We start from the raw sequence: 17,955 nt of genomic DNA, 5'->3' as shown, positions 1-17,955 counted from the left end.
ACAACCAAAAGACTGCACTGTTTTTCTAGTGTGTTTGATCTTATCAAATATGTGTGGCTCTCCAGACTTCAGTGGGAACTCACGCTGAGTGCAGTTATCATAACAAAGACCTATAAGGTGAGCTTAGGTGAGGGAGAACAAACAAAAAGAGAAGCAAAGCATTTGTTAACCATACAACCTCGGGGCATGCGGGGTTGCTTTAATAGCTGAGTAACTACAGACCCAAACACTGAGATGATGAACCATCATTTGCCACCTTCAGTAAGATTATTATTTAACCTGCAATACACTGTACTCTTACTTCAATGCGAGTGTGTGTGTGTGTGTGTGTGTGTGTGTGTGTGTGTGTGTGTGTGTGTGTGTGTGTGTGTGTGTGTTTCTCTTTGGCGGAGGGATGATATCTGGTGTTATGACAATACACAGGAGCAGAATTATTGCTTCGCCAAAGAAAGTTTTACATCCAAAGCAAATTCAGTGCAATATAGATTCTTTTAATGATTAGAAATGACTAGTTTTACACGTGTGATGTGGAAATTCATCATTCAATAGGCTTTTGTTTTAAAATCACAAAATATATAACACAAGCGAATCCTATCCATAATCTGCTCATTTTTGCACATCTTCAAGGATTACATATTCTGAGTTCAGTTTTATTTTCTAATGTACAGGGGGGAAAAGAATAAATATGTCAAACATATTCTGAAGCAGTAACCCAAGACACCATCAAGCTCTAGGGCTTTTTCTTAATTTCCCTGAAAATACATGCAGGATGAATTCAGTCGACTAGAAGGCCAAACAACCTTGGTCTCTCTGGATAAGAAACACTCGGGTGACTTTTGCCATAATTAATATGATTTGCAAGAAGTATTTTGGTATGTCATTTTCTCTATCGCAGGGCCAGATTGAGCTTTAAAAAAAACAGCAACTGATGTTTCTGCTTAAGACCAATAACAACCATAAGCCAGAGAACCGGAGTGTGATAACAGCCTTGAATGAATGAGTCTGTGATGAGTTACAGTGTTACGTTCTTAGGTGTAACTGTGTGATGGAAGAGAAAAAGAGAACAATGCTAAATCAATTTTAGTCCTAGTATTTCACATCCCCTTTACTGATTTATTAAAAGCAGATACAGAGCAGTCCCAGTACAGGGGGCTACAGAGCTTGAAAGAGTTCAATTATATGCATTTTCCATGTTTTTGTTTAAAAATCTTGGCGCTGACAACATTTCTATTGTCAGAAATTCATCTCATTATGTGTTGACACATTTCTTCTTCATTTATATATTTTACTGATGAATCACTTTACTTCTGAATCATACAGGAACTAAAGCGAAACACCAATCGTCATTAAATCCATGATTAGAATGAAGTTTATAATAGTTTTTATAAAGGAGCACTGATATGCTAGCAATTTAAAGTGTATTCTAACCAACATAACTCTGTCCTCATTAATGGCTGGAATTACCGCGCTGTTAAAACGTTTTAACTACATGTAATGTTGTTCATTTATATAGATTAACACTGCTTTCACTAAACATGCAAGCATAAATTCCGCCACAAGAGGGCCCATTGTACGTCGACACATCCTGCAGGCCAGTGTGTGTGTGCTATCATGTGTAAAGATACAGCCTGAAGACAGAAGCTTGTCCTAACATGTAACACATAGTTTCTGTGTGGAAAGGGCATGAAATCTTCTTCATCTATGTTGGCAGGGAATTCCTTTAAGATGACTCTACTGACTCTGAAACGTTTCAAGTATACTTTAACTCCATATTCAGAGATCGATACTATGGATGGGGATGTAAAACTTTTAAGGACAGACATAACACATTTGTGCATTATACCAGTGGTCTGACTTTATTTAAATTAAATAATTTCATAATTTCTCATTAAATAAAATAATGATGATAATATTTCTCCACACAAACCAAATAGGGTGTAAATGTATGTAAGTTGAGCAGATACTCCTTGTATTACTAGGGCGGACAAAAGTTTAAAACTGTATATGAGTCATTATGCTTGCAATAAAAAGAACCATTTCCATGAGAGTCTCCTGGAAATGGTTATTAATATCAAACATGATAATAAAAAAGAACATTCACGAATCTCTAAACCGGCTGCTGGTATGTAACCCATGTGGTGCTCTCTGAGCTAAAACTTGCACAACAGCGGATCAGCGCCGGGCTGAAGGTGTCACCGCTGATCATCCTGCTTGGCGCTGTCCACTGCCTGTGGTGCTGAAGTGTAGAGGAATCAACACATGGTGCCCTTTACTGACACCGCGGGCACTAAATTCTAATTATACGGTTAAATAGGCCTGTTAGATGCAACTTATACACGTGATTCACGCTTGAGACAAATCTGCCAGGTGACAGAGACCAATGGAGAAATCAATTTGACAATGTCTATGGATTTATTAGTATTAGTATTATTATTAGATATATATTTTTCGCTTAACAGTTAGTTCCGGTGTTGAGATCACGGCGATGCTCAGAAAGGAACGCGATTTCAACACAACCAGAAATATTATTTATTCCACTTCACACTGCCTTCCTGCAGTCCTCCACTTCAGGAGGTCCTCTTATGTGTGATGGCGAAATGTGAGACTCGGTGTACTGACAGTGTTGTCAAATAAAGCAGTTAATGCGGTCCAATAATGGAGAACATGGCGGAGGCGCTCAGTGCAGGAGGCATCCATGGGGAGGAAAGCGAGTGCAAAATATGCTACAACTACTTCGATTTGGAGCGCCACAGTCCCAAACTGCTGAGCTGCTCCCACACCTTCTGTCTGGAATGCCTCGAAACGTTGCACTTCCGGGAGGGTCGGGGCTGGAGAATCGTTTGTCCCGTGTGTCGCCACCGAACTCCTTTACCGGAACGTCGGGTTCGCAACCTCCCCGACAACACAGCTCTCACCGAGGAGCTCTCGCACAAAAAGCGGGAGCCCGAGGACTCATTAAACGCGGAAAGGCTGCCGGGTCTGCCCGCCTCTCCTGCGACCTCCACGGAGACCGGCCACAGCGGATGGGAGGCGTGCAAACACGTTGCATTCAAGACCAGTTGCGTGTGCGCCATCTTCTCCTTCCTCTCCACGCTGCTGCTCCTGTTTCTGGGCCTCGTCTTTGTGCATAACCTCAGCCACATCAGGTCGCTCGTCCCTGTCTGCTTGTCTGTTGCCAGCATTCTCGCCCTGTTCTCGCTCATCCTGACTTGGTTAGCCTGCATGCTTTATCAGCCTGAAACCGAGGCAAGCGACTCAGTTTATCTCAATATCACGTGATCACCCGGATACACCAACGAAACCCAGCCTGTTGAGAACTATTCAAAGGGAAATGGTTATCATTTTATTTTTTCAGAGTGATTATAAATCCCGTATGGCACTTTAGTAAAAGGTATGTTTGAACTTGTGCAGACTCTTTGCCACACTGTCATGCTTTACTGGGACACTTTACCTAAACAGAGCCATTAATAATAACTTAAAATTTAAAGCAGGCTTTAGCTTAGCGTCCCAAGGTGCATTGAAACAGCTGTATGAGTAAAGCTAATGGGACATGACAGAATTATTCCTATCTTCTGTGCCCGTTTACCTTAAAACTACCTCTGTGTGATTACACTGACTCCCCATGGTGGGCCGGGGCAGCAGCAGGGGATCCCAGGTCAGTCACCCTGAGGGGGCATGGGCCTTAACAAGATGAGAAAAATAACTTTGGGGTTGGGGGCCTAAATAAGTAGTTTTTTGAAGTGATGACACAATGGAAGTGCAGGCTGTCTTGAATAACCTGATGGGGGTTCAGTTATCTTTATCAAATCATTAAAATCATGCTTAGATGGCTTTTAGAGCAAGTGTTTTATTGGATTTTTGTGGATTTGTTGCATGTATTTGCTGTGTCTCATCATCATAAGAACAGCAGCACTTTCAGTGCACTGGGTTTGGGTTATTAAATCCATCCTGATCAAGGAGATGACTCCATTTGGTTTGTGGTATTTGCTGAATCCCAGTAACACAGTAGGCATTTATATCCACTTAGTGTTGTTTTAAGAGGCGACACTGGTCTCTGGAGTTAAAATCCATCTCTTTCAGGTCTCTCAAAGGAACTCCTTCATTTGGTCATCCGGTCAGTGAGTAATACCACTTAAGTGCCACCATGACAAAAGCCTGAGGAGGAAAAAAAAAGAGGGATAGCAGGCTTCCACTGGGAGCCATAGGCAACAGTGTGTCTGGGGCAGAGGGCTTCATTTCATGGGGACTGTGGGGCTTAAAGTTAAAGATTACTTTGAAATCTGCATCCCCTGCCATCAAACTCTCCCACCATCTCCCACCCTCCCTCCAGCCATCACTCCCACTCCCGAAAAATAAAAAGCTGTCGCTACAGAGCAGGGGATGAGTCGAGAGCAGATCCTCTTTGATGACAGAGAAGGATCCTTTTGTTCTCTAATCCCTACACAGCACACACACACACACACACTCCCACCCTCCTCTTCCTTATACGTCCAACTAGATATCAGAGATTTTCATAATCAGATGGGGGGGGGGGTCAAACATTATTAGTTTACCAGTTTTACCTTTAAAAGAACACACTGACAGTGGAACATCTCTAACAAAAAGGAACAGGTTTTGAGGTCATCACTCTCTCCACAATTTTGCTCAGTGGGTTTTGGTGTATTTCTCCAAACGTTTTAAATTTTGCAGCCTTGAAGCTCTCCCAAATCTCCCCAGAAATACATGCAGAAAAAAACACTACAGTTAACCTGCAAAAGGTTGTAACTCACTCACAAATGCTCAGGTGTCAAAAAAGAGAATACGTACACAATGCTGCATAGGATTCAGCAGATTTTGACATGGATCATATAGCATGTGACCTTGCAACTGAGACATCAAACACATGTATAGCCAATAAGTGTTCAAATTGTAAGCAGTTGTGCTTTTTCTTTTAACTTAACCCTTTGTTGACTATGATCTATACATGCTAAAGACCTAATTTGTAATTTTGGCTGTAAAATGAAAAGGGAAGTAATTGAGATTTTTCAGAAACCATTTGAATTTTGTCTCTATCTCAAACGTTAACTGAGTTATGGTCATGGTCAAGAATGCCTGTAAAATAGGCCCACTGGCAGGCCTGTGGTAAATAAAGGGTTAACATTCTGAAACCTTTGTAAATGAGAAGTGCTCTTTCTGATGTGCACAAGTAACAGAAAGTTGAGAAGAATTTAAAATACTTCGATTTGAAGTTGAGCAACTCAGAATAACTAAAGTAGCAGGTAATCACGTTGTAATCACACTGGCGGGAAAGAATCACATTTTAAATAACACCGTGGGTGAATCTCCGGGGAACAGTGATTAGACGCCGTGGACACTCAAAAGAGACAGACAGTTGCATGATACATTTTCTCTCTTCCTGTATCGTTTTAAGTGTGTGCAGAGTGTGTCTCTGTGTCATTATCACATTGGACACACATATTTCACAGAGCAGATGAAAGTGATGTGTGTACTTGCAGCATCTGCACCCTGACGGTCCGTGTCCCGCCGTGACCTCAAAGACACAGCCCGAGGAGTGAGATTATCACCCTTCTGTGTGCAGTTTGCCTCATCATGTGACCACAAGCTTGTGTGAGTCCAAGTCTGTGTGTAAGTGGTGGAGAAAGTGTGGCTTTGTGTGCACATGTGTCAGAAAATGGCAGTAAAAACATATGGCCCAACAAGCATGCAAAAACTCTAAAGAACAGTGAGAAGAAATCGATGTCCAGGGTCAAAGTGTCGCACGCAGCTCATCTAACCGTTTCACTTTCATCGTGTTCCTTTTTAGCAGTCACAGGAGATGTTTCTCTCCTATCTGTCCTCTGCCTCTGTCTCACATGCAGCATTTTGGGATAACGTCTAAGTCAAGTTGAAACAGGAGAGCAATGTGTGGGCCTCACGTAAGAGATGCAACTCCCTCTGGTGTGTAAACATGAGATTGCAGACAAGTTTCTTTTTATAAAATTACATAAAAATATTTAAATATATATGAATTGATTTTTTTTAAAGACACTTAAAAGTCAACCAATGTTGGTGATTATTGTATTTACATGTCTGCCTGTTAGAATAAACCCAACACACACATATTTATGTTTATTATGTGTGTGAAACACATGAATGAACCACATTATCAAGTCATGTGATCTTTTTAGCAGCAGCTGTTTTTTATTATTCTGATAAGTGAATTCGCAAACTATCCATTAACTGTTTCCCCCAAAAACAGATTTTACATGAATATCAGTGACCACCACAGGCCAGGCTGAACTGATTGCAACAGTAGCACCATTAATTATCAATACATTATTGTAGAAAGCTCTATTAAGAGTGCTGGCTGTCTCTCACATGATACAGGTACATGGAAATAAACCTTTTATAAAGATGAATTTAGTTTGGAGAGGCTGATATGGAACAAGCTTTATCCTAACTTTAATCACTCACTGCAGCTTCATCATCTTCCTCATATTTCTACTCTCTCATTTCTATCCTGTCACACACACTATTGAGAGGAAATAGACCAGAAAAGAACCACGAGTACAACGTGAGCCAGATAGTTTGGAGGAATAGAAACTCCAAAAAAACAATTATGGAGAAGTATGAAACAACAGTTCAGACGCTTCTTTCGTCTTCTTAATTCAGGAAATATATTGTGGTAAAAGTGTGCTATTTTCAAGGATTCAGAACTCTTAAATAAAACTGTGCAACAATCACATGCAGTTAGATATTTGAATTAAATACTTGGGGGGAAACTGACATATCTGGTAGGGTACTGAAATTTTAATAGACTGTGATGTGAGTTAGATTACTCACTAAGTGCTCCTTGGTCTGGTGCTTGAACGCACAGCATCGTGGTTTTAATTCATATACGTTTCAGTGTATCATTTTGATGGTCTGGGATATGTATTGGAATGAAATACAGTCAATCAAAGCTGATAAGGAGGTAGTCAATCTTTACATTCCTAGGTTTTAATAAGCTGTCGACAAAAAGAGGAAGGTAAGGAGTTTCGGTGGTTTTGGTAACCGTTCTTGCTCAAGACAACCTAGCGTCTTACACTTATTGCGGTATGTATAGCTTGTTTTCCCTTCGTCTCGTTTCCCTTCGCCCATTTGACAGCTGTCTGTCTCTTCTTTGGCAGATCGCCGACTTGCTTATCAAACACAATAATATGTGACTTGCGGTCACTTAACAGCCCACTAAACCTATTGCCTCACGGGCGGCCACACTCTGTGTCTACTGCTGTAGGACCGCGTAGACGGCTGTGACCGATAATAACCTCTCTGACGTCTCTGTTGGCCCAAGCACGCGCCACCTCCAGTCTTCCAATCGCAGGCAGAGAAGCGTCGTGACGTCACTTTATATCTTCCGGGCTGGCAGCAGTGGCCCGGTGATGCTCTGATTTACAATTTGACTTAATTTTATATTGGTTTTTAAGCGGACCAACGGTTGTAATTTAGGGACAAGCACGCCGAGTTAACAGACGATGTCTTCATCCTTCTCAGAGCTGTGGTTGCAGAGGCTAATCTAGCTGATCCGGTGCTTCAGAGACTGAAAGCGCAGCTGCAGAGGAAAGAGGTGAGAATGTGTTGCGGCGTGAGCGCTCTGCAGATGTTGAGGAGAGATGGTCTTATTTTCAGCGACCGGTTTGCTAATCAACGTGGCACGTACCCTTTAATTCTCCTTAGACGTCCATACCGGGCCACGCTTATATGCTGCTTTTTAAATTAATTTCAGTGAATGTCCACCGGGAAAACCGGCTTCACTAAAGGCACCAGTAGTAGCGGCGGTGGAGGCTAGCTATAGCTAAATGCTAGCTGCTAGCGCGTCTTTGAGCCGCTAATCTGGATGCTACTTCGCTAGCATCGCAGCATGTGACCTTCTGTGTGTCATCCAGCGGTAGTGTTGCTCAAAAATTATTTTATGCGTGCCGGTTTTATTCAACGATGTTGATACAGAATACTGTTAAGGATCCAAACCAACGCACCGACACCGCACTGTATGTCATGCTTCTCATCTGACTGCTGCAGTCTGAATTACATGATAATTACTAGGTTAAACGCTACACTCGTCACCAGATTAAATCCAGAGTGGGAGTTGCTGAGTTTATACTACTGTCCCGATGCTGATTAACATACTGCCACTATTGCTATCATATTTAGTGTTAAAACAAACAATACTTTAAAATTAAAGTGGCAGCAAGTTGCTGTGTTTGTTAAATTGCGTTACTAAAACAAGCACGAGGTTTTGTGTAGTCTCTGTTGGCTGGCATTAACAAATAAGGTCTAATTTCTGATCAAAAAGTTATTCATTGCAGCTGTGTGTTAAGGGATTGCAGGTTTTTCCCACTGAGACATATTTTTTCATGCATTATATTGTTGAACTAGTGAGCAGGAGAGGGTGTGTCTGTGTCATTCAAATCCAACAATGGCTGGACCTGTAATACGTGTTGGAGCTGGAAGGACTTCTCAGTGTACTTTGCCCAGATAATGGATGACTTTTATCGGTTGGTTGTGGTATCTGGGTTGCTGAACAACAGGTGAGACATGTTTGTAGCAGGAGCAATTTGAGTTTGGACCTGATTGAAGTAACAGTTAGGATTGTCTTTTCCCCCCAGTAAATATACAGGTACAAAGTGGGGCTGGTGCACACACTTGCAGAATGCTTGTCATTTATTTTTTTTAGCTTTAACTGTTTATATTTCCCTTTATTTATTTTGTATGTGTTATTTATATCCAGTTTCATTGTACTTGTACAATGAAAATAAAGAGATTCAGATTCTTAAAACCTATGCAGTTATCTAACCTACAGCTACCTGGATTGTAACTACATGTCGCTTCATCACAGCCTCACAGTTGCAGACTCTGGCTATGGCTCGGGCCACTTGCGCAGTCTGCATAGTAGGCTCTACTCAGATTCAGCACAGAAGTCTTCCAATTCAGCTTCAGGGTGCAACTGTGGAGTTATTAGAGGCTTTCTGAGGACCTTTTCCTCTTGTCTTGTAGCTTCTGTTTGCACATGGCCAGCCCACCTCTTAAATAAATGCTGAAGCGAAAAGATTCTTCTTAGTCATTTTAGAGTTATGTGAGGGTCTGCAAACATCTCTGCATTAAGCTGCAGAATGAGTCTCTGCCTGTCACCAACTCTCATGTGGTCTGGCTGTGTGGCAGCAGGGCTACTCTGCAAATTACCCTTTGGCTTTAAGTATATGCTACAAATAGCCAAGCTCTCGTTCTGCAGTTGGTTTTTGTTGTACAGCCAAATGACTTGGAGAAGTACAAAAGTACAGTGCATGTTATGATCCAGTTGGAAACAAGTGGTTGAGTACACTGGACGCAGTCAGAAATAAAGAAAATTAGAGAGGCATTGTTCTCTGGCTTAAATGCAGCCACTGCTTGATTTTGCACTCAGCGATTGTGAGGTTAACTGTTGTCATTTCCAGCAATACCAAAGCTTGTTTGGCCTGGATTATCTATATCTTTATGCAAGACTGCAGCTGTAGCTATCATCTCTATAAGTGTATCTAACGGTGTTCTACAAAATATTGAAAAATGAGGGCTGTTTCTGTATTGTTTCCAGATCACAAAGTGTTGCCTTTACAATACTAATTTAGCAATTAATGAAATGGGGAAATGAAGCAGTTTCACACATGAGGCAGTCAGTTGTCTTTAAGCTAAGGAGTTAATTACAAGTCCATATCAGCTCTGTTAATAAATCTTTAATTAATAGCTATCTTATAACTGAGCACCATGTTTCCTCTCTAAACAGACCTGCTGGTGAGGTGAATAGTGCTGACTGAAAGTGATACTAAGAATAGGAAGAGATGGCCTTCATGCAAGCAAAGATTATTTTACCAGGAAGCAGTTCCTTGCTATCAAAATGTGCTGATACGTCTTTATTCCAGACTATGTTCCTAAAGTTACATGTGGTGTGTGTGTGTGTGTGTCTGTCTCGCAGGTCTAGGTGATTTCCTGTGCAGAAAGAAAAAGCACAAAAGAACTCACAGCCTCCAGCCTTCAGCTTCAGCAGCAAGTTGAGGTACTTTCAGGGCAGGTCCAAGTTTTATACATTTCCAGCGCTTACTTCATCTTCAGAGATGAAGTTGAAGGAGGATATGAACCCCCTGCTGCTGCAGGTTTTCCGTTCAGTGGTCTGGGTCTATTCTGTCATCACCTTCATACCCTGGTACTTCTTCTCTGGAGCTGGCAACAACTTGGAACGAGCCCGCAGGATCAAGGCACGCTCGGTTAGCGGGCACCCAGCAGGGCCTTACAGAGCAGTCTACAGCCAAAAGGAGCTAGTTGCGTGGCTCCACCCTGGCGTGGACACCCTGGACAAAATGTTTGAATACGCTGCCAAAAGGTTTCCTAAGAGAGACTGTCTGGGAACCAGGGAGGTGCTCAGTGAGGAGGATGAGCGCCAACCAAACGGCAAGATCTTTAAAAAGGTGAGACATGCTACCCTTATAATTTGTTTAATTAGTTTTATTTAGTTCATGTGAAAATTGAGGTTGGAGTCATGTCAAGATGAAGGTCCCCTCATTTCATTTAACTTTAGAAATGTAGCACCAGGCGACTCTGTCAGATAACGGCAAGTTTGTTTATAAGAGTGCAGTCAGCTGCTGTGCACAGTGTGATGAATGTGGGTGGAAGTGCAGCAAATTTTCTGCTCCTATGTCTCTCGGCCCAATTAACACCTGCAAAGCAACAGACGCCCTGTAGATGGCACTAGCGGACTGTAAATAATGTGTTATGCTGCCATCAGGAGACACTATCATGTTCGGCTTTTTCAGTATTGCATATAAGAGCAATATCTGCAGCCTCTCATGTGGGTTCAGTGATACCATTTCATTATTCCTTCTAATAAAAAGCAGCGCCGATCGTACAAATGTGGATATTATGGTTCCGTTTATTCATTTCATATTCGTCCAATTGAATGAAACCGTTCCCGGCCCTGTAGAAAATATGCACCACCATCATTTTTCTTTTAATGTTTGGTGTAGTATGAGGACAAAAATGCTGAAGACTGCATGGTTTCTGCGTGTTCGTTGCAGGTAATTCTCGGGAACTATGACTGGCTGTCGTATGAGGAAGCCTACCAGGCAGCAAAGTGTTTTGGCAGTGGTTTGGCAGCTCTCAATCAGAAGCCTCACTGTAACATCGCCATCTTCTGTGAGACCAGAGCGGAGTGGATTGTCACAGCACAAGCCTGCTTCATGTACAATTTCCCACGTGAGTGGCAGAAGGACAAATGTGTATTATTATTATTATTATTATTATAATATTATTATTATTAATAATAATAATAATAATAATAAATATCAAAGACATCCAAGGCACTTTTCAATAAAATATACATTCTCTTTATTTTGCTCTTTTTTGTTTATATTGTCTTTATGTAAAGCTCAGAGGATTCTTACTTTTAGGGACTAATTTCAATACAGATATTTAATGAGTAAAAAATATTTGATATAATTGTTGATAAGAGTTATGAAAAAAGGGGCAGTCATTGTGCCATTGTTTAAAAACTTTCCAGCAATATTTTTCAGACTAGTGAGCATCTTACTATGAAGGTACCATTTGACTGTATCGTAGTCAGCTGTGACGCTACTTCCCACAGACAGTGCTGCGGGTATTGTAGGCAGTAGAGTCAGAGCCTATTTGTTCAATAAAGGGATTTGTATCATTTCAAAATTATCCCAAGCCTATTTTAATGGCACTGTGTTACAGTGGTTAGCAATGTCTCCTCACAACATGAGGGTTCCTGGTTTGAACCTGCCACACAGCTGGGGCCTTTCTGGGAGTTTCCATGTTCTCCCAGTAACTGCACAGGTTCTCTCCAGGTACTTCCCACAGTCCAAAGGTGTCTTTGGTGGTTAATGTTGTGATTCTAAATTGCCCGCCTCTTACATAATGAGAGCTAGGATAGGCTTCAGCCCCGCAATGACCCTGAACTGGAGAAAAGGTTATGAAAATGGACGTATAGAAAAGTTTCTCCTATCAGGCAGCATATAAGCTGATACCATTATATCTTGTTTTGACTGTGTAACTAAAACGGATGTAATTGAATTTGACAGTTGTGACCTTGTACGCCACTCTCGGACCCGTGGCCATTGCACATGGGCTGAATGAGACCGAAGTCACGCACATCATCACAAGCAAAGACCTGCTGCAGAGCCGTCTCAAGGTAACTGCTTACCTTCTTACACTTATCGCATGTACGCTGTTTAACAAAGTCAACCAGCAGCTGCTGGTTTGTTGTGTGCAACATTAGAGTGTGATAACAAGTGTAGCTTAATGACGTTTTCCTCCTCCCTCCCACCTGCATCTATCTCTGTGCCATAGGCCATTCTGTGTGACGTGCCGAGGCTGCAGTATATCATCGTAGTGGACAGTAAACCCACAAGCTGGCCAGACATTCCTAAAGGCATCATGGTCTACAACATGGACACAGTGAAGGAGATGGGATCCAGGCCTGACAATAGTGAGTGTTTGAGCAGGGTGATTGAAAAGGTTTCTAATTTGGTCTGGAAAGTGGAAGTGCTCTGATGGAGGTTTAACACAAAGCCAGCACCCTAATGTGTAATTGGAGTGATGTGCTCTGCATGACGGAAGGAGGTCAAATCACCACTTACAAAACACACAATGGCATCACAAAGCCAACACCTCGGCTGTGTTTGGTTTAACTGAAACATCTGAAAACTGCATTTTTGTCGTGTGCAGTAGATGTGTGAAATTATTATTTTCATTTTTTTAATATACAGCAGTCATCTGAAATTTGTCTTTGTCTTCACACATTTGAAGACCGGGCTCATAACGAGGAGCAATTCAATCTCTCAATAATTAAACCCATTAATATGAATTGAAAGAGGCATGATCAAAGCACTGTAAATTTATATGCAATTAAAAGTGTTTATATTTGTCCTTTTTAAACCTTAAAGATAAGTCAATCCTTAATCATCACACACCATGCAGTTGTTGTTACTACGGTTTCATTTCTGTAAATATTATATTTACGGTCCATTTCCCCAGTAGCCATTACCGCTCTTCTCTCTGTCCACCATAGTTGCAGTAGACCGCAGAAAGCCAGAGACCTCAGACATCGCAGTTATCATGTACACCAGCGGCTCCACAGGCATCCCCAAGGGTGTCATGATCTCCCATGGCAACCTCATTGCTGGCATCACAGGCATGGCGGAGCGAATCCCTAACCTCAAGTATGTCAATATCCGATTCCTCGCTGTTCTCTGACATTTTCTCGCTGAGTTTTGCCACGTTCTGGTGCACAGAGTTTCCACTGTCACTTCGTTCTCTGCCAACGTGTGTGGTGATTGTCACTCACACAGAGACAGTTTTGTTGTTTATATCTCAATTTTATGTCAGTATCTAGAGGTAATTAATGAGATCACCTGTGTGCTCGCAGTGAGACGGACACCTATATCGGCTACCTGCCGTTAGCCCACGTTTTGGAGCTCAGCGCGGAACTGGTGTCCATCTCTCACGGGTGTCGCATCGGCTACTCCTCTCCTCAGACTCTAGCAGACCAGGTCAGTGGGGAAACGGGCAGCAGCATCTTTTGGTCAGCGTTTCTTGTCTCTCTAACTGTACACTGCAAATTCCCAATCCATTAAAGATTTAAAGAGGTTGCCTTTTGTTTTATTTCACAGTCCACCAAGATCAAGAAGGGCAGTAAAGGTGATACCAGTGTGCTTAAACCCACTCTTATGGCTGCTGTACCAGTAAGTCTGCATTTATTGCAGTACACCTACTACAGTCACACCAGATAAAAGTACTGGGGGCTTTTAAAATGCCAGAAATGTCTACTGAGAGTTCATCTGCTTGGTGTGCAGGAGATCATGGATCGGATTTACAAAAATGTAATGACCAAAGTGGAGGAGATGAGCAAATTCCAGAGGACGCTGTTTGTGCTGGCTTACAACTACAAGATGGAGCAGATCTCCAAGGGCTACAGCACACCTCTCTGTGACCGGTAATACCCATGCACATGACGTAACCCTGAAACAGGACCTTTTATGCTTTTCTGTTTGAATCTGTACGATGAGAGGGTACGTGCAGTGGTGCTGATATCAGGCACACAGTTTAGGTTGTGAGCAACGAAGCCCCGCCCACCTGCTGTTCAGACATTCTGTATTAATGACAGTTGACGCTTGCTTTCTGAGTTATACACAAGCAAACATTTATGTCTGCTCCTTCTTGGCTAATCATAACAAAAGAGCTATTTCTCTGGATCCTGTGTGAGTATTTGGGTAGTATTGACTCTCGTATTGTGCGTGCACACAACATTTTTTAGTACGAATCAATATCTGTTTGCTATGGGGCTTTATGGCTAACTTTTCAAAGCTCTTTTAGTTTCTGGAGTTGCTGTCTGAGTCTCCTCCACTTGCAGCCGTCATCATCACCCTGCTCTGTTTTCTTGTCTTTTTCCTCAGTCTGGTGTTCAAACGTGTGCGTGCGCTCTTGGGAGGGAAAACACGGGTGCTGCTGTCTGGCGGAGCTCCCCTCTCGGCTGCTACACAGAGATTCATGAACATCTGTATGTGCTGCCCTGTGGGGCAAGGCTATGGTCTGACGGAGACTTGTGGAGCTGGCACCATCAGTGAATGTAAGCAAATGTGAAAGAGTAGATGTGTTTTTGCTGTTAGGAGAAACGATTATAAAAAGAACTTAGAAATGACAAGCAAAGTTAATATAAGTCCTTATTTGTATTTTCAGTTTGGGACTACAGCACAGGGCGGGTTGGTGCTCCACTGGTTTGTTCAGAGATCACGCTGAAGGACTGGGAAGAGGGTGAGTACAGAGCTAGAAAATCCGTCCTTAGTTCATAAAAAAAAAAAAAAACAACCTTTAAGTTGCTTAATAATCAAAAAATCCGGATCTTTTTAGGTGGTTACTACAGCACAGACAAGCCCAACCCAAGAGGGGAAATTCTGATTGGTGGGCCCAATGTCACAATGGGTTACTACAAAAGCAAAGGCAAGATCCAAGACGACTTCTTTGTGGACAAGAACGGCCAGAGATGGTTCTGCACTGGAGACATTGGAGAATTCCACCCCGACGGATGCCTCAAGATCATCGGTAAGAAATGCAAAAATGAGTTAGACTGCATGTGATACAAGCGGGAACATCAGTCGGGATTCTAATAATTCTTCTTTTCTCACAGACCGTAAGAAAGATCTGGTGAAACTACAGGCAGGCGAATATGTCTCTCTAGGAAAAGTGGAGGCTGTTCTGAAGAACTGCCCACTCATAGACAATATTTGTGCCTATGCCAACAGGTAAAGCCCCGCAGACTTTCTGGATCTGTTTATTTCATTGTTGCTGCCTAATCTGTAATCTAATCTTTTTTGTTGTTGTTTAGTGACCAGTCATATGTGATCAGCTTTGTGGTGCCTAACCACAAGCAGCTAATGGCCCTGGCTGAGCAGATGCAAATAAAGGACTCGTGGGAAGAACTCTGCAACAACTCCCAGATGGAGGAGGTGGTCCTCCGCATCATCACTGAGGCTGCTATCACAGGTAGAGGGAAAAAGTCTTATCTCCCAAGTACAGTATCATTAACAAAACTCAAGTGAGACATCTGAATAGTTTGTTCAGATTTGGTGAGATAGCATCCCGTCCCCTGTGTCAGACTTTGCACTAAGATGACACTTTATCTGTCAGGCTGACTTGTGATTGTGCTCTCTCACATCCAGCAAAATTGGAGCGATTTGAGATTCCCAAGAAGATCCGGCTGAGCGCTGAGCCCTGGACCCCAGAGACGGGCTTGGTCACTGACGCATTCAAACTAAAACGTAAGGAGCTAAAGACACACTACCAGGAAGATATCGAGAGGATGTACGGAGGAAAATAACACGAGACGCACTCCCAGCAAACACAAAACCAGTAAACACATCCACATATATACCTGAAAACACTCAATACTACTTCCAAGACTACTTTCTGAGGAGTTACATTTAAGTTACCGGTAACACATAAATACACACACACACCCACAGGGACCCATGCACCTCCTTCCCGGCTTCCCTGCAACCAGCTTCGATCAAAGCAGGATGGAGGCGGGGGGGGCGACTCTCGAATCCAGCTTAATGGTTTTTGTCAAAACCTAAGAGGCTGAACAGACAGCTGAGCCAGCCAGACGTGTGCAATGCACCAACCACTCCCTTTCAAGGAATTCAGGTCTTTAAGTTGCTGTGACGACCAAGACAGCGAATGAAGTCAGACCTTTGCATGACTCAAAGTGAAACAAATGTCAAGCTTGATGCAGCTGAACCCATGTCAGCGACCACACTCTGTTTGCTTCTCCCCCCGCTGCCCTGCTTGCTGGAGTGTGCCGCGTGGGGGCCATGAAGTGCGCACCCCTGGCAGAGACATGGTGGGGAGGTAGCATGAGCCCAACAGAGGGGACACCTCCTGGGCTCAAAGTAACATTCAGGTCTGCGGGGATCTCTGTGGTCTTTATTTTATTTTATTTTTTAAATCCGCATTTCAACATTTCCTTCATGTTTGGTTTGTTAGCTTTTAAACCCATCTGATCAGTTTTCTGTGTAAGGAATGGGTGTTCCAAAGCCATGAGAGATTTGAGCATTAGGATGTCTTCAAATACATTTTCATACTTTTACTTTATGGTGGTATTATTTGGTAGGGGGTGGGTGTTCTTTTCCTTTTTTATTATTTGTTTTGTTCATGCTACCTGTACTTTAATGGTCTTTGTTTACAAGCTTTTTCATTTCTTCTTTTGTATCTTTTTCCCCTTTATTAGCCCGCGTCATAAGGTCTGTACATTTAAATTCTGACTTACTGACTTGACCTAGTTATAAATGATGGAGTCGTATCCCTTCTGCTGTTCCCTGCCTACACAAGATTGTCAAACATTAGGACCAATTGGGAGTGTTTTTGTTTTTCCTTTCAGTTTTTTTTCTGTGGTTTATTGACATACAGTAGCCATGCCACATGTTCCTCCAGTCACGACCAATGCACCAAACGGATGGTTTCAAGGGAACTTAGTTGCTTACCACAGGAAGAATAGTTACACTAGTTAGCCTTTCATAGACTGCTGTCCCAGTTACTTTGTGGTGCAACTGTACATGTTTTTACCATAGGTCTGTTTACTGTTACTTTAACCTTTTTACATATAAAAATGAAATGCAAAGTGAATGTGCAATATTTATACTCAAATATTAAAAGTATCTAAGAAGGAAGACAAAAAAAAAAAGCGCACAGGCAGCGGCCCTTTCGCGGCATGTTAACATTTAGGCCTCAACTTCAGTGCATAATGGAAGGCCTGTAGGACTGTAGAAATGTGGGCGATGGTAGAGAGACACTGATAGAGAAGTGTAGATGTAGCTCCTTTTGAACGTACTGTGCTGCAAATGTAATGTTTTTAATAAGACTGTAAAGTTTAAAAAAAGTTATATCTGGCGTTGTAGAAAATTGCATGATGTAAAGTGCACATGTACCAAAGCACATCAGTATGAGAGAATCACACTCCATTCAAACAACTGAAGAAATAATTTATTGACCCACTCCTTTTAAAAAAAAAAAAAAAAAAAAAAAAAAGTTGGGAGTGTATGCATAGCTGAAGCTCAATTCACATTTCTGTATCTTGAAATTGGTTTATCTGTATAATATTTGTGCAGTGTATATAAAAGGGTCTCCAGTGCTACAGATACCTGACATTTATTTGAAATGTTGTAAAAGAACAAAATTTAAAAAAACATGCATTAATTAATGTAGGTTTATGGATTTGGTGCTGGTGGTTGATATACTCTGAATGGCAATAGTGTAAAGTGACTTTTACAAGCTTTCTTATTTCCTTCTTCCCTGTTCTTCGATTTCTTTTATTTTGTTGTAAGGTTTACATCTTTCTTGCAGCCGCCTTTTTCTGAATGCAAACCCTGCTTTGCTTGTAACGAAGATGACATTAATAAA

General features: G+C 42.0%; 2 protein-coding genes across 3 annotated transcripts; both read left to right on the top strand.

The window, feature by feature from the left end:
- The first annotated feature begins 2,664 nt into the window (after positions 1-2,664).
- On the top strand, positions 2,665-3,279 carry rnf228 (ring finger protein 228). The gene has a single exon (XM_013911558.1). It carries the CDS (start codon positions 2,665-2,667, stop codon positions 3,277-3,279), a length of 615 nt encoding a protein of 204 aa, XP_013767012.1.
- Positions 3,280-7,353: 4,074 nt separating this feature from the next.
- On the top strand, positions 7,354-17,949 carry acsl3b (acyl-CoA synthetase long chain family member 3b). 2 transcript variants are annotated; one of them, XM_005721265.2, is made up of 15 exons: positions 7,354-7,585; positions 9,965-10,454; positions 11,061-11,238; positions 12,084-12,193; positions 12,352-12,490; positions 13,073-13,223; positions 13,430-13,553; positions 13,674-13,745; positions 13,857-13,996; positions 14,457-14,629; positions 14,740-14,814; positions 14,911-15,102; positions 15,188-15,302; positions 15,386-15,543; positions 15,720-17,949. In XM_005721265.2, exons 2-15 carry the CDS (start codon positions 10,104-10,106, stop codon positions 15,875-15,877), a joined length of 2,136 nt encoding a protein of 711 aa, XP_005721322.1. In that variant the 5' UTR covers positions 7,354-7,585; positions 9,965-10,103; the 3' UTR covers positions 15,878-17,949. The 2 variants fall into 2 exon arrangements, with proteins under 2 accessions (XP_005721322.1, XP_005721323.1); XM_005721266.1 differs by lacking the exon at positions 7,354-7,585 and adding an exon at positions 8,439-8,546.
- The last annotated feature ends 6 nt before the right edge of the window (positions 17,950-17,955 follow it).

Source organism: Pundamilia nyererei, unplaced genomic scaffold (genome assembly GCF_000239375.1).
Source record: "Pundamilia nyererei isolate P.nyererei 1_Seehausen unplaced genomic scaffold, PunNye1.0 scaffold00004, whole genome shotgun sequence".
In the NCBI taxonomy this organism is placed as follows: domain Eukaryota; kingdom Metazoa; phylum Chordata; class Actinopteri; order Cichliformes; family Cichlidae; genus Pundamilia; species Pundamilia nyererei.
Note: the sequence above shows the minus strand (reverse complement) of the source record. Positions and strands in the feature narration are given on the sequence as shown.

What these genes read in the sequence shown, in the direction of transcription:
- rnf228 (XM_013911558.1), top strand. Translation starts at nt 2,665, where the DNA reads ATGGCGGAGGCGCTCAGTGCAGGAGGCATCCATGGGGAGGAAAGCGAG.
- acsl3b (XM_005721265.2), top strand. Translation starts at nt 10,104, where the DNA reads ATGAAGTTGAAGGAGGATATGAACCCCCTGCTGCTGCAGGTTTTCCGT. An exon ending in AGCTGGCACCATCAGTGAAT is followed by an intron (nt 14,630 to 14,739) that starts GTAAGCAAATGT and finishes TTGTATTTTCAG; the next exon opens with TTTGGGACTACAGCACAGGG. An exon ending in CGGATGCCTCAAGATCATCG is followed by an intron (nt 15,103 to 15,187) that starts GTAAGAAATGCA and finishes CTTTTCTCACAG; the next exon opens with ACCGTAAGAAAGATCTGGTG.